The following is a 12772-nucleotide window of genomic DNA, read 5'->3' as shown; positions in this document are numbered from 1 at the left end:
TTGTCCAACCTACTAACCAATGTGTTATGCAGGCTTTAGCCTAAAGTTTTGTGAAGCTCCACCACCTGTACAAGCTAGCTCTTTTTAAAAAATCTATCTCTATTGTTTGAATATCAATGTGTGCATGGAGCGTAGCTACTATGTTTACTACCATGGATGGTTTGGGGAATAGGTCCATCACTTGTCCAACCTACTAACCATTGTGTTATGGAGGTTTCAGGCCAAGGTGGTTTGAAGGTCCACCACCTATCCAGGCTATCTCTATTGAATAGTCCTATCTCTACTCTGATAACGTGGATGGTTTGGGGTAGAGGCTTAATACTCGTCCAACCCACTATCCATTGTGTTATCGAGGTTTTAGACCAAGATGGTTGGAATGTCCACCACCTATCAAAGTGAGATCTATTGAAAGAATTTATCTATATTTTTTGAAGGTCAATTTCTGAATGGAGTGTAGCTACTATGTTTAATACCATGGATGGTTTGGGGTTGAGGTTCACCACTTGTCCAACCTTCTTACCATTTTTTTACAGAGGTTCTAGCCCAAGGTTGTTTGAAGGTACACCATCTGGCCAAGCTAGACCTATTGAAAGAAGCTATTTCTATTGTTTGAAGGTCAATGTGTGAATGAGGTGTACCTACTATGCTTACTACCATGTATGGTTTGGGGTAGAGGTCCACCACTTGTCCAACCTACTAACCATTGTGTTATGGAGGTTTTAGCCCAAGGTGGTTTGGGGGTCCACCACCTGTCCAACATACCTCTATTGAATAGTCCTATCTCTACTATGATAGCATGGATGGGTTCATGTAGAGGTCCCACACTTGTCCAACCTACTATCCATTGTGTTATGGAGGTCTTAGCCCAATGTTGTTTGAAGGTACACCATCAGTCCAAGCTAGCTCTATTGAATATTCCTATCACTATTGTTTGTAGGTGAATGTGTGAATGGAGTGTAGCTTCTATGTTTACTACTAGGGATGGTCTAGGCAGAGGTCCACCACTTGTCCATCCTACTAACCATTGTGTTATGGACAAGTTTTAGCCCAAGGTGGTTTTAAGGTGCACCACTTGTCCAAGCTAGCTCTATTGAATAGTCTTATTTCTATTGTCATAGCATGGATGGTTTTGGGTAGACGCCCAACACTTTTCAAACCTACTATCAGTTATGTAGTTGAGGTTTTAGCCCAAGGTGGTTTGAAAGAAATTATCTTTATTGTTTGAAGGTCAAAGTGTGAATGAAGTGTAGCTACTATGTTTACTACCATGGATGGTTTGGGTAGAGGTCCATCACTTGTCCAACCTACTAACCATTGTGTGAATGAAGTGTAGCTACTATGTTTACTACCATGGATGGTTTGGGTAGAGGTCCATCACTTGTCCAACCTACTAACCATTGTGTTATGGAGGTTTTAGCCCAAGGTGGTTTGAAGGTCCACCATCTGTCCAAGCTAGATCTATTGCATAGTCCTATCTCTACTTTGATAGCATGGATTGTTTTGGATAGAGGTCCAACACTTGTCCAACCTACTATCCATTGTGTTATGGAGGTTTTAGCCTAATACGGTGTGCAGGTCTACCACTTATCCAAGATATATCTATTGAAAGTATCTATCTCTATTGTTTAAAGGCCAAATGTGTGAATACAGAGTAGCTACCATGTCTACTACTATAAATATTTTGGGGTAGAGCTCCACCATTTGAACAACCTAGTAGCCATTGTGTTATGGAAGTTTCAGCCCAAGGTTGTTTGAAGGTCCACCACCTATCCAAGTTAGCTCTATTGAAAGAAGCTAACGGGCTATTGTTTGAAGGTCCAAAGGTGAATGGATTCTAGCTACTATGTTTAATACCATGGAGGGTTTGGGACAAAGGTCCATCACTAGTCCAAACTACTAACCATTGTGCTAGTGGAGGTTTTAGCCCAAGATGGTTCGAAGGTCCACCACATGTCCAAGCTATCTCTATTGAATAATCCTATCTCTACTCTGATAGCATGGAAGGTTTTGGGTAAAGGTCAATCTCTTGTCCAATTTACTATTTCTTGTGCTATAAAGGTTTTAGCCCAAGGTGGTTTGAAGGTCCATCACTTGTCCAAGCTAGATGTATTGAAACAAGCTATCTCTATTGTTTGAAGGTCATGTCCAAGATAGATCTATTGAAAGTAGTTATCTCTATTGTTTGAAGGTCACTCTGTGAATGGAGTGTCTACTATGTTTACTACCAGGGATGGTTTGGGGTAGAGGTCCACCATTTGTCTAGCCTACTAACCATTATGTTATGCAGGTTTTAGTCCAAGGTTGTTTGAAGGTCCACCACCTGTACAAGCTAGCTCTATTGAAAGAAGACCTCTCTATTGTTTGAAGGTCAACATGTGAATGGAGTGTAGCTACTATGTTTAGTACCATGGATGGCTTGGGTAGAGGACCATCACTTGTCCTACCTAATAGCCATTGTATTATGCAGGTTTTAGCTCTATGTGGTTTGAAGGTCAACCACCTATCCAAGCTCTCTCCACTGAATAGTCCTATCTCTACTCTAATAGCGTGGATGGTTTCGGCTAGAGGTCCAACACTTGTCCAACCTACTATCCATTGTTTTATGGAGGTTTTATCCCAAAGCCGTCTGAAGGTCCACCACCTATCCAACCTAGATCTATTGAAAGAATCTATCTCTATTGTTTGAAGATCAATGTGTGAATGGAGTGTAGCTACTATTTTTACTACCATGGATGGTTTGGGGTAAAGATCCACCACTTGTCCGACCTAGTATCCATTGTGTTATGGAGGTTTAGGTTCAAGATGGTTTGAAGCTCCACTACCTGTCCAAGCTAGCTCTATTGAAAAAATCTATCTCTATTGTTTGAAAATCAATTTGTGAATGGACTGTAGCTACTATGTTTACTAACATGGATGGTTTGGGGCATAGGTCCACCACTTGTCCAACCTACGTTTCATTGTGTTCTGGAGATTTTAGCACAGGTTGGTTTGAAGGTCCACCACCTATCCAAGCTAGATCTATTGAACAAAGTTATCTCTATTGTTTTGAATTTTGTGTGTGAATGGAGTGTAGCTACTTTGTTTAGTGCCATGGATGGTTCGAGGCAAAGGTCCACCACTTTTCCAACTTACTATCCATTGTGTTATGGAGGTTTTAGCACAAGATTGTTTGAAGGTCCATTATCTGTCCAAGCTATCTTTATTGAATAGTCCTATCTCTATTGTTTGAAGTTCAAAGTGTAAATGGAGTGTAGCTAGGTTTTTTACTACCATCGATGGTTTGGGGTATAGGTCCACCACCTCTCCAACCTACTATCCCTTGTGTTATGGTGGGTTTAGCCAAATGTGGTTTGAAGGTCCACCACCTGTCTAAGCTAGCACTATTCAAGAGTCCTATCTCTAGTATTTGAAGATCAATGCGTGAATGGAGTGTAGCTACTATGTTTACTACCATGGCACGTCTGGGTTACAGATCCACCACTTGTCCAACCTACTATCCCTTGTGTTATAAAGTTTTTAGCCTAAGGTGGTTTGAAGGTCTACCACCTGTCCAAGCTAGCCCTACTGAAAGAAGCTATCTCTATTGTTTGAAGGTCAATGTGTGAATGGAGTGTATCTACTATGTGTACTACCATGGATGGTTTGGGGTAGATGTCCACCGCTTGTCCAACCTACTATCCATTGTGTATGGAGGTTTTAGCCCTAGGTGGTTTGATGGTCAGTCTGTGAATGGAGTGTAACTACTATATTTACTACCACGGATGGTTTGGGACAGAGGTCCACAACTTCTCCAACCTATTAACCACGTTTTTATGGAGGTTTTAGCCCAAGGTGGTTTGAAGGTCCACCACTTGTCCAAGCTATACTATCCATTCTGTTATTGAGGTTTTAGCCCAAGGTGGTTTGAAGGTTCACCATTTGTCCAAGTGCAATCTATTGAAAGAAGCTATATCTTTTGTTTGAAGGTGAATGTGTGAATGGAGTGGAGCTACTATGTTTACTACCATGGATGATTTGGGACAAAGGTCCAACCTAGTAACCATTGTGTTATGGAGGTTATAGCCCAAAGTTGTTTGAAGGTCCAACACCTATCCAAGCTAGCTCTATTGAAAGAATCTATCGCTATTGTTTGAAGTTCAATGTTTGAATGGATTGTAACTACAATGTTTACTAACATGGATGGTTTGGGGTAGAGGTCTATCACTTGTCAAACCTACTAAACATTGTGTTATGGAGGTTTTAGCCCAAGGTGGTTTGAAGGCCGACCACTTGTCCAAGCTAGATTTATTAAATAGTCATATCTCTACTCTGATAGCGTGGATGGTTTGGGGTAGAAGTCCAACATTGGTCCAACCTACTATCCATTGTGTAGTTGAGGTTTTAGCTCAAGGTGGTTTTAAAGAATTTATCTCTAGTGTTTAAAGGTCAAAGTGTGAATGGAGTGTAGCTACTATGTTTACTACCATGCGTGGTTTGGGTAGAGATCCATTACTTGTTCAACCTACTAACCATTGTGTTATGGAGGTTCTAGCCCAAGGTGGTTTCAAGGTCCACCACATGTCCAAGCTAGCTGTATTGCATAGTCCTATCTCTACTTTGATAGTCTAGATGTTTTTGGGTAGAGGTCCAACACTTGTCCAAACTACTATCCATTGTGTTATGGAGTTTTTAGCCCAAGGTGGTTTGTAGGTATACCACTTATCGGGTGTGTTAGTTCAACGAGCTAAAACACCCGAGCTGGAAATAACGAGCTTTGAAATAATCATGTTGTCTAGTTATATATTTCTATTAGAAATACAGATGTTAGGAGAGGAAACTATGACGTTTGAACTAACATATGTTTGAACTGGCAGGCATGTTGAAAGAGCTCCACAAGCCCATTCTAGTGTTAATCCCATAGCGGTGCATCGAACATGCAAGTGTTAAGCCCATAGCGGTGCCAGTTATTCGCTAGCAACAAAGCATGTATGCAATGCCGATGCTTGTAAAACACTTTAACTACATTCTTTCTAGAGGTGATATTTGTTCTCTCTTTGGGGTCTCTTGTGTGATCAATGGTAACTCTCTCGGACTGTCTTGGATATAAATATCTTCAAGAACCTCTTCCTGAGTCAAGGCAGGTTTATGCCTAAACAAGTTCTGTTGATGATGTTAAATATAGTGGGCAGCAAAGCTCTTTTCTTTTGAATTGAAGAGGCTACGTTTGGGGCAGTTTGCACCCGTTACTTTTGTCGATAGATATCAACCGTTGATATCCGAAGGTATGATAAGAACCCTTGATGTCACCTCGTCGTGTCCTTGTGTCTTGGTAACACCTGAGCGATGGCTTTGCGGCTTTGCCAAGTCAGTGTTCAGGTTTTTATGGGTAATCAAAAGGCTCAATTAAACGTCTAAGTATTATGCTCAACTGCTGAAGAGATAATAAACTTCCAGGATAAGGTTCGATAGGTTTTTGCACACAGGAGTGATAACAGGCTTCTACACACGGAGTCGTGTTCTCCATTTCAACCAATTACACCTTTGTTTTGTGCATTTTCAAGAGAAACCTAAGGTCCAACAAGATGTGTAGCAAAAGCCAAGAAGTGTTCGATTGAATGGCAATGAAAGTGGGTATATTTTCAAGAGGCATGCACATTTGTCTGAAAACAACTGGTCAATGCTATCATTCCGCTCTTTCTTCAACGTTGAACCCCATCATTTGTTACTGTTGTTGTTGACACAGAAGGCCAATTGTAACAATGTGTATACTAATGATTTCTGTGCAAGAAAGGTGGATCTCCTTGACACTTTTTTCATTCAGACGACGTCCCGAAGGTTTCTGCTACATACACTGCATCACTTTAGTTGCTTATTGTACGGTAGCAATTTTTTTTTATGTGTGTGTACAAGATGAGTACTTGACCATTTTTGCCCTTTCCTCTTTGAGACCATCATCTCGGCAAAAATTTCACATATGGAGACCATGAAGAACTAATTTTTCTCTTCCCCATATTGAAATGCTTGAACAAGCAAGATACGTATTCAACTTTGAGACAAATCAGGCAGCTTCTTGCTCTATTCGTCGGCTAAATTTGAAAACTGGTTTATTAGTGCACATGGATAGGCATTGCTTGAGCACACTTAAAAGGGACCCGAATTGCATCTAATTTGTCACAAAAGACTATTTGAATAATACCAAGATTCATCGTTTTTTACAGTTCAGCTTTAATGCTCTACTCTTTAAAATTTACTGCATGATGGATCGTCAGGCATATCATGGATCTTTAGGCGTCTCCGATGCCTGAAGATCCATTAGTCTCCAATGCCTGAAGATCCATTAGACTCCCATTGCTCTACTATTCTCTCCAAATTGCTGTTTTCCAGCCATGTTCATAAATAATACATCCAACAAGCTGAAACCCATAATGCGGCAATATGTCCAAATTTGACGCATAATACAAAAATATAATGTCAAATCAAACCATAATGTCTAATACCAAGATATTAGCAATACAAAACATAGAGCTATAAATCTTCGCTACTCGTAGCATCATCACAATGCAAAGCAAGGTCATCAATAAAAATCGGTCGTGTCCTTCGCTTCTCCACCAATGGCCGATCAAAATGGTCATCTCTTTGGCACATGAAGCTTGCCATATCTGCAGCATAACATGGCAAAGACCTATTTCTAAGGTTATATCTCAACCATATAAAGAATTATTAAGAAGACTTCAATGAGTTTTTGATAAAACCTTACCAATCTGTGGGCACTTGAAAGTCAAAGATCTCTATATCATCATCCTCTACTGGTATGTATGAGGAGGAGGCTCCCACATCCACAAAGTGAGAAGCTATCAAAGGTCGAAGATGATTCTCAATAATAGAATGGTCATTCTCCATTCCAAGACAGCACCTTCCTGTATGTAGACATGCTCTCAAAATTGGTCCTGTCCCTGATCCAAGCTCCAAGACAGTGCTATTTGACGCAGTTAGAAACTCCACAAACATGAGCATGAAAACAAGACTTTTCTCAATTCCTCCTCGCCAACTTCCAAGATTGCCTGCTTGTTTGGAGCGTTGTGATGATGGAAGAAAATGTTTAAGAATATAAGAGTCCAAACTTTGTTGGAGCTCTTTTCCTATTGCATTGCCTTCTTCAACATGAAGCAATGGTGTGCAGCCACGTCTTTTTAAAAGAAGCACATGAAATGCATTCTCCTAAAAAAATTTAAAAAAATAAATATCATTTAATATATAATACATCAAATATCAATTGATCATGTTACATTATGTAATTCTTATTGAGACTTACGTGCACCACAAAATCACTCTTTCCTGCATAAGCATATGGCTCTGTAGTCTCAGCCAGCCATCGAAGATGAACCTCCATCCGAACTTTTGAGACCATACGCTCAACAATGGGGAGAGAGGATGTGGAGCACAAAACAAGAGTCCATCCACCGTCATCCATAAAAGCTACCGCAATGCCCAATGAGTAGAGTACATGATCATCAGAGATATCATTCCAAGAAGGCATAGTCTCGTATCCTACAATTAAGAAACACATCAAGAAAGCATACTAATATTAATCAACTTTGCAATTTAGTACTTCCTAAAAAAAATAACATTACCTGGAACCATTGATCCAGTTGGTAAGTCAACAACACATAAATCAACACTCCAAGCGCAAGTCTTCTTGTGTCGTTGCCTTCTCTCACCACCAGCTTTTAAAAAAAATGATCGTATCTTTTCAAATTCCCCACCAAACTTCCCCGCAAGTATGTCTTTACCCAAGATGATGTAGTTAGATTCAAGAACTGCCACACTCTCCTTAGATGCACGATGAGAGAGTCGAGAGAAAGATTGAATTGGCAAGTATATCATGTCATTGGTGACGCTCTTCTTTCTTTTCTCAACATGTGTAATATCGACATCAACACACTCATTCCCTTCAAGTATTACAAAACAAAGCATGATCAAATTTTAAACTATTATGCAATGAAAAACAAAAAATATGCATGCAAGATCATGCTCTTTACCTTGTGTGTCAGCAACAGTAATCTTTGGTCTACCTGTCTTTGCAGGGAGCTTTTCCAATTGGAGTTTCTCAGCTTCTAAAATATTTCTTTGTTGTTCTTGCACCAGCCTCAATGTATCTTCATTCATATTTCCAATTGACCCTGAGTCAGATCTGCACTCTCCTTTTTGATGCCTTTCAAATGCCTCATTTTCCTCCTCAATACAACATCCTTTTTTCATATCAACCCACCATGGACAATGCTTTCTCTCCCAATCACTAAGAAGAAATACACCCGAGGACTTTCTATCCTCTCGGAAAATAGTAGAAGTATACATGCAAAATGATGGAGGTGAAAGCATTGGCCATGCTTTACAAATATGAGGGAGAGTGTTTATCTTCTTGCTACTCAACAATGATAGAAGAAACCTTCACAATAGATTGTTAAACTTGAAATTAGACAAGGTCTCCCAAAGTACCACATAACATTAAAAAAGAGATCAATTTAGATACCTGTAAACAACTCTTCGAGCTGCATTTGGTAGATCAACTTGCTTTATGGCTGGACTAGCCACGGTCATTTCCTTTGAAAGAGGCTCAAAAAGGGTATCTCTATACCGAAATAGAATATCATTGAAGTACTCGCCCAATGTCGGATGCTCTGGCAAAGTCAATTGCTCTCCTCCAATATTTTTCTCCACCACTTGAGAAAGCATTCTAGAGGCGCCAGTCAAAAGCTGCTCCATCCATACCTCTTTTGCACACCATCTTATGTACTCATGGTCACCTCCAAGAATACCATAAGAGCTTTTCAAATTATCATCTGCACCAAGCAAAGCAAGCATAGAAATCTTCTTCTCATGAGAGCATGCTGCAATTGAAATTTGATATAGTTTATCCAATGTGATTTTCCGAGAGCCATCAAACATTGGCAATCCCCAAAGCACATCAAACCAAGTCTTTCCCAAGATTGGATTGATGATACACAACATCTGCAAGTACGAGATTAACTTCAATTAATAAAAGAGTACTACTCTATGCAAAGTAGTCCCGTAAAAAACTCACTCTATGAATCTTTCGCACAAAAGTTTTGGTCACAGCTTTTCTTATCAACATGAGTTTGTGCTCGCGCTCTTTTTTAGGGAGACCACTTGGGATCTTCTTCTCGTCTTTGTCCATGTTCTTTTTGTAGTTTTCCTAAGAGGTTAAGAGCAAATATATTGGAACACAATAAAAAGATTTTGATGTTACATGCTTATCAAATGAAGTTGTAGACACACTCACAGAGAAAACCATCCGAGCAAGCAAGGATTGCGTAAGAGGATACCAAACTTTACGACCTCCCGAAGCCTCTTTCACACGTGCTCTTTCAATAGCCATTTTTTCTACAAGTGTAAAATCCTCCATAAAATCATCCACATCACAAGAGCAAAGGGTGCTTGTGTATTGCAAATAGTCCCGTAAGCTTGTGAAAGCAATGGCATTCTCATTCATTCTGCCAAAAGAATTAACAAATATAAAATAGAACAAAAGGATTCAAAGGTTTCACATATTACTTTATAAAACAAAGTAGAACTTACAGCTTGAATCTCTGAAGAGCGGCCAAGAGTTTGACTTCATGTTTTGGCTCGGGATCAATAAACTCGGCTCTGATTCTAACATGTCTTTCTTTATCTCTTGACCATACTTCCTTAATTGCTTCCATCCAAGATGCAGTTCTATGATTGCCTTCCCAAACAAAAAACATCTTTCTGAATAAACATGACCAAACTGGGTCTTCCACAATCTCTCTCTCAAATTCCTCATTGATAGCCACCCAATGCTTGTCCCATGTGGATTGGATCTTGGCATCCACTAGTTTAGTTGTGCCATCAGGTAGATGTAGAGATAGAATAAACAGACCTTTGATGGGAACATACCCTTCGTGGATAAAAGCTCTTTTTAGATTTGAGAGGTCCAGTCTCAACTCTCGAACCCTGGTGTTAATTAAACAACGACACCAGGGTACTTCAGGAACTGCCTTACCCCTATGTATTGTAAGAGCTTTTAAGATATCAGATCCCAATGGTTTATCAATGATAGCAGGCACACGCTCATCAATTTCTTGCTCAAGATCATCATCCACAATCTGAAGCTCATGATCAGCATCCTGAACAATATGCTCCACTTCTTGTATCTCACCCTCAAGCTCCATAGGAGTCACCTCTTCCACTTCTTGTGGCTCATTCTCGGAACATTTTGTTGCCTTCTTAGACTTCGGCTGAGAACTTGAACCAGCAACCCGCTTTGCCTTTTTTTGGCCACCTGCACGTGTCATTCTATTGACCAACAAAGTGAAGTTAGAATATATACAAAGTCAAGCTGCAAACCACATACTTTTACCGCAAACTTTGTGCAAACAAGTCATGCCATCTCATGTGTTTATAAGAGACACTCCAGTGTATATACGACAAGACAATTACTGTATGTGTGTGAGGAAAGCTTTACGTTTAAGGGTGGTTATGTTTGTTTCCAGGTATTTCGCCAGCGAAATAGAGAGGCAATGTGTAATCAGTTAATCGGGTGTGTAATCAGGTAATCAGGGTAATCAGGTATTTCGCCAGCGAAATAGAGAGGCAATGTGTATTTCGCCAGCAAAATAGTGAGGCAACGTGAGTATTTAAAATCTTAAGCAGTGAAAGTCTCTCTCTCTCTCTCTCTCTCTCTCTCTCTCTCTCTCTCTCTCTCTCTCTCTCTCTCTCTCTCTCTCTCTCTCTCTCTCTCTCTCTCTCTCTCTCTCTCTCTCTCTCTCTCTCTCTCTCTCTCTCTCTCTCTCTCTCTCTCTCTCTCTCTCTCTCTCTCTCTCTCTCTCTCTCTCTCTCTCTCTCTCTCTCTCTCTCTCTCTCTCCCTATTTCGCCAGCGAAATAGGGAGGCCATCCTTGTCTCAAACGAGCGGCCAATGGTGATTGCACCAGCAGCGAAATTGTACCATGACAGTACAGCTTGAGGCTTGTGAATCAAGTCCACGCGCAGACAACAACATGAGACTTGGCCAAGAAACCACAGAATAGTTAGGCATTTAAAACATAGCGCGACTAGAGCTACCTGTGGGAGAATTTTCGTGCACGAGCAGCGAAATTGTACATGGCTCTCTGAGAAGACCCGATCCACCTGGTCATATGCCAGAGGAGTAAACAGCACTCATAAAAATTCAGCAAGCATTCATATGCTCACCGTGTACACTCTCATGTGCACTCTCATATGGACTTACATGTACTTTCTTGGACATGTGCACATGTGGGCATGGTTCCGAGGTTAAGATTATCATATGGACTTACATTGGGTTGAAGATTATGTCCTTCTCGAATGTCAAAAGTTTGAATTTAGATACAATTCAGATCTTGGAAGTCTGAACTTTAAGGTGAGCTTGTCATTCTACTCACTCGGGATGTGGACATTCTACTCACTCGGGAGCACAGACATTTGGTAAGTTGTTGGGGTCCTGCACATTAAGTTCGCTTTTGCCAATGGTGAGCATAGTCATATTAGACGACATGGACTTTTAGTGCAGGGGAGAGTTATGTATGTCACTCTGCAATTTGGGGACTATTAGTGCAGGGGAGAGCTATGTAGGTGGCTGGACAGATTCTATGTTGGAGATATTGGACTGAGACTTCACTCTCTAATCACATGCCAATTTTGATGTGAGGAAAGTTTTACAGGTATTTGGCCAGCGAAATAGGGAAGCAATGTGAGAATGTGAGAATGGTACCAGTTAAGGGATTGACTCAGTTAAGGTATTTCGCCAGCGAAATAGGGATATGAGGGATTGACTCTATTAAGTGCCTCAAGGACCACTGGTCCACATTGATTGAATGTTACACCTACTCTTGGCCATTGTTCATGCACCAATCGTATGTGACACCAATCGTATGTGACTCAGAAGATTAAACCTGTATAGTTGCATTGATTGTGATATGAGGCTTCTTTTGTCCTAGAGTCAAAATCTGTACACTAGAAGAAATCCTTGAATGTCTATCTTAGCAACCCTATGGTCATGCAATAAGTACAAGCAATGGTCATTAAATCTATGTGAATTTATTGAGGACAGAAACTTCTTCCGTCTTTGAAAACCGTGACAAGCTCTATTCCTGTCCTTAAGAAGCTCTCAAAAGAAATGATACTTTCCATTGCTAGGCTTTGGATTCCACACTTGCTTTATTGCACTCTAATAGTCACATTGCGTACTTGCTAAGCTCTCTATGTAGGTGGGTGGACAGGTTCTATGTTGGAGATATTGGACTGAGACTTCCAATTTTGATGTGATGAAAGCTTTACAAGTATTTCGCCAACGAAATAGGGAAGCAAGTGAGAATGTGAGAATGGTACCAGTTAAGAGATTGACTCAGTTAATGTATTTTGCCAGCGAAATAGGGATATGAGGGATTGACTCAGTTAAGTGCCTCATCATCATAAGGGGCTTTCAAGGACGACTCGTCCATATTGACTGAATGTTACACCAACACAACCTGGTGGCCCTTGCCCCCAACCTCAGCTATCAGACGGCCGACCGCACCTAGCCAGGCGTATGGGACCAAAGAGCCCACAATAGGTTACAATGTTGACATAATCCAGTCTCAACTAGCCAAGAATGTCTCAATTAATGACAACTAGTGTAATGACAACTTCATATAATTCTTGTCCAAGAATGCTCAATTATTTAATGAAATTTGAACTAAGTTTCTTTAACATATTGTTGACCAATGGATTAACCAAAAGACTCATCACAAAGTGAT

The 12772-nt window shown here is 40.4% G+C and overlaps 1 protein-coding gene across 1 annotated transcript; it reads right to left on the bottom strand.

Moving 5' to 3' along the window:
* Nucleotides 1-6504: 6504 nt before the first annotated feature.
* Nucleotides 6505-10313, bottom strand: LOC147446918 (uncharacterized). Its single transcript, XM_086524209.1, has 9 exons — nt 9577-10313; nt 9281-9491; nt 9062-9193; nt 8510-8988; nt 8019-8170; nt 7611-7928; nt 7266-7527; nt 6737-7165; nt 6505-6661 (listed from the first exon to the last, which is right to left on the bottom strand). Exons 1-9 carry the CDS (start codon nt 10311-10313, stop codon nt 6505-6507), a joined length of 2877 nt encoding a protein of 958 aa, XP_086380335.1.
* Nucleotides 10314-12772: the final 2459 nt, after the last annotated feature.

This window comes from Adiantum capillus-veneris, chromosome 11 (genome assembly GCF_014529385.1).
Source record: "Adiantum capillus-veneris isolate H3 chromosome 11, ASM1452938v2, whole genome shotgun sequence".
In the NCBI taxonomy this organism is placed as follows: domain Eukaryota; kingdom Viridiplantae; phylum Streptophyta; class Polypodiopsida; order Polypodiales; family Pteridaceae; genus Adiantum; species Adiantum capillus-veneris.
Note: the sequence above shows the minus strand (reverse complement) of the source record. Positions and strands in the feature narration are given on the sequence as shown.

Excerpts from the sequence above, each read along its gene's own strand:
- LOC147446918 (XM_086524209.1), bottom strand. The coding sequence starts at position 10,313 with ATGACACGTGCAGGTGGCCAAAAAAAGGCAAAGCGGGTTGCTGGTTCA. Across the intron at positions 9,492-9,576 it reads GCTCTTCAGAGATTCAAGCT|AATGAATGAGAATGCCATTG; the intron begins GTAAGTTCTACT and ends TTCTTTTGGCAG. Across the intron at positions 6,662-6,736 it reads TTTCAAGTGCCCACAGATTG|GTCTTTGCCATGTTATGCTG; the intron begins GTAAGGTTTTAT and ends CCTTAGAAATAG.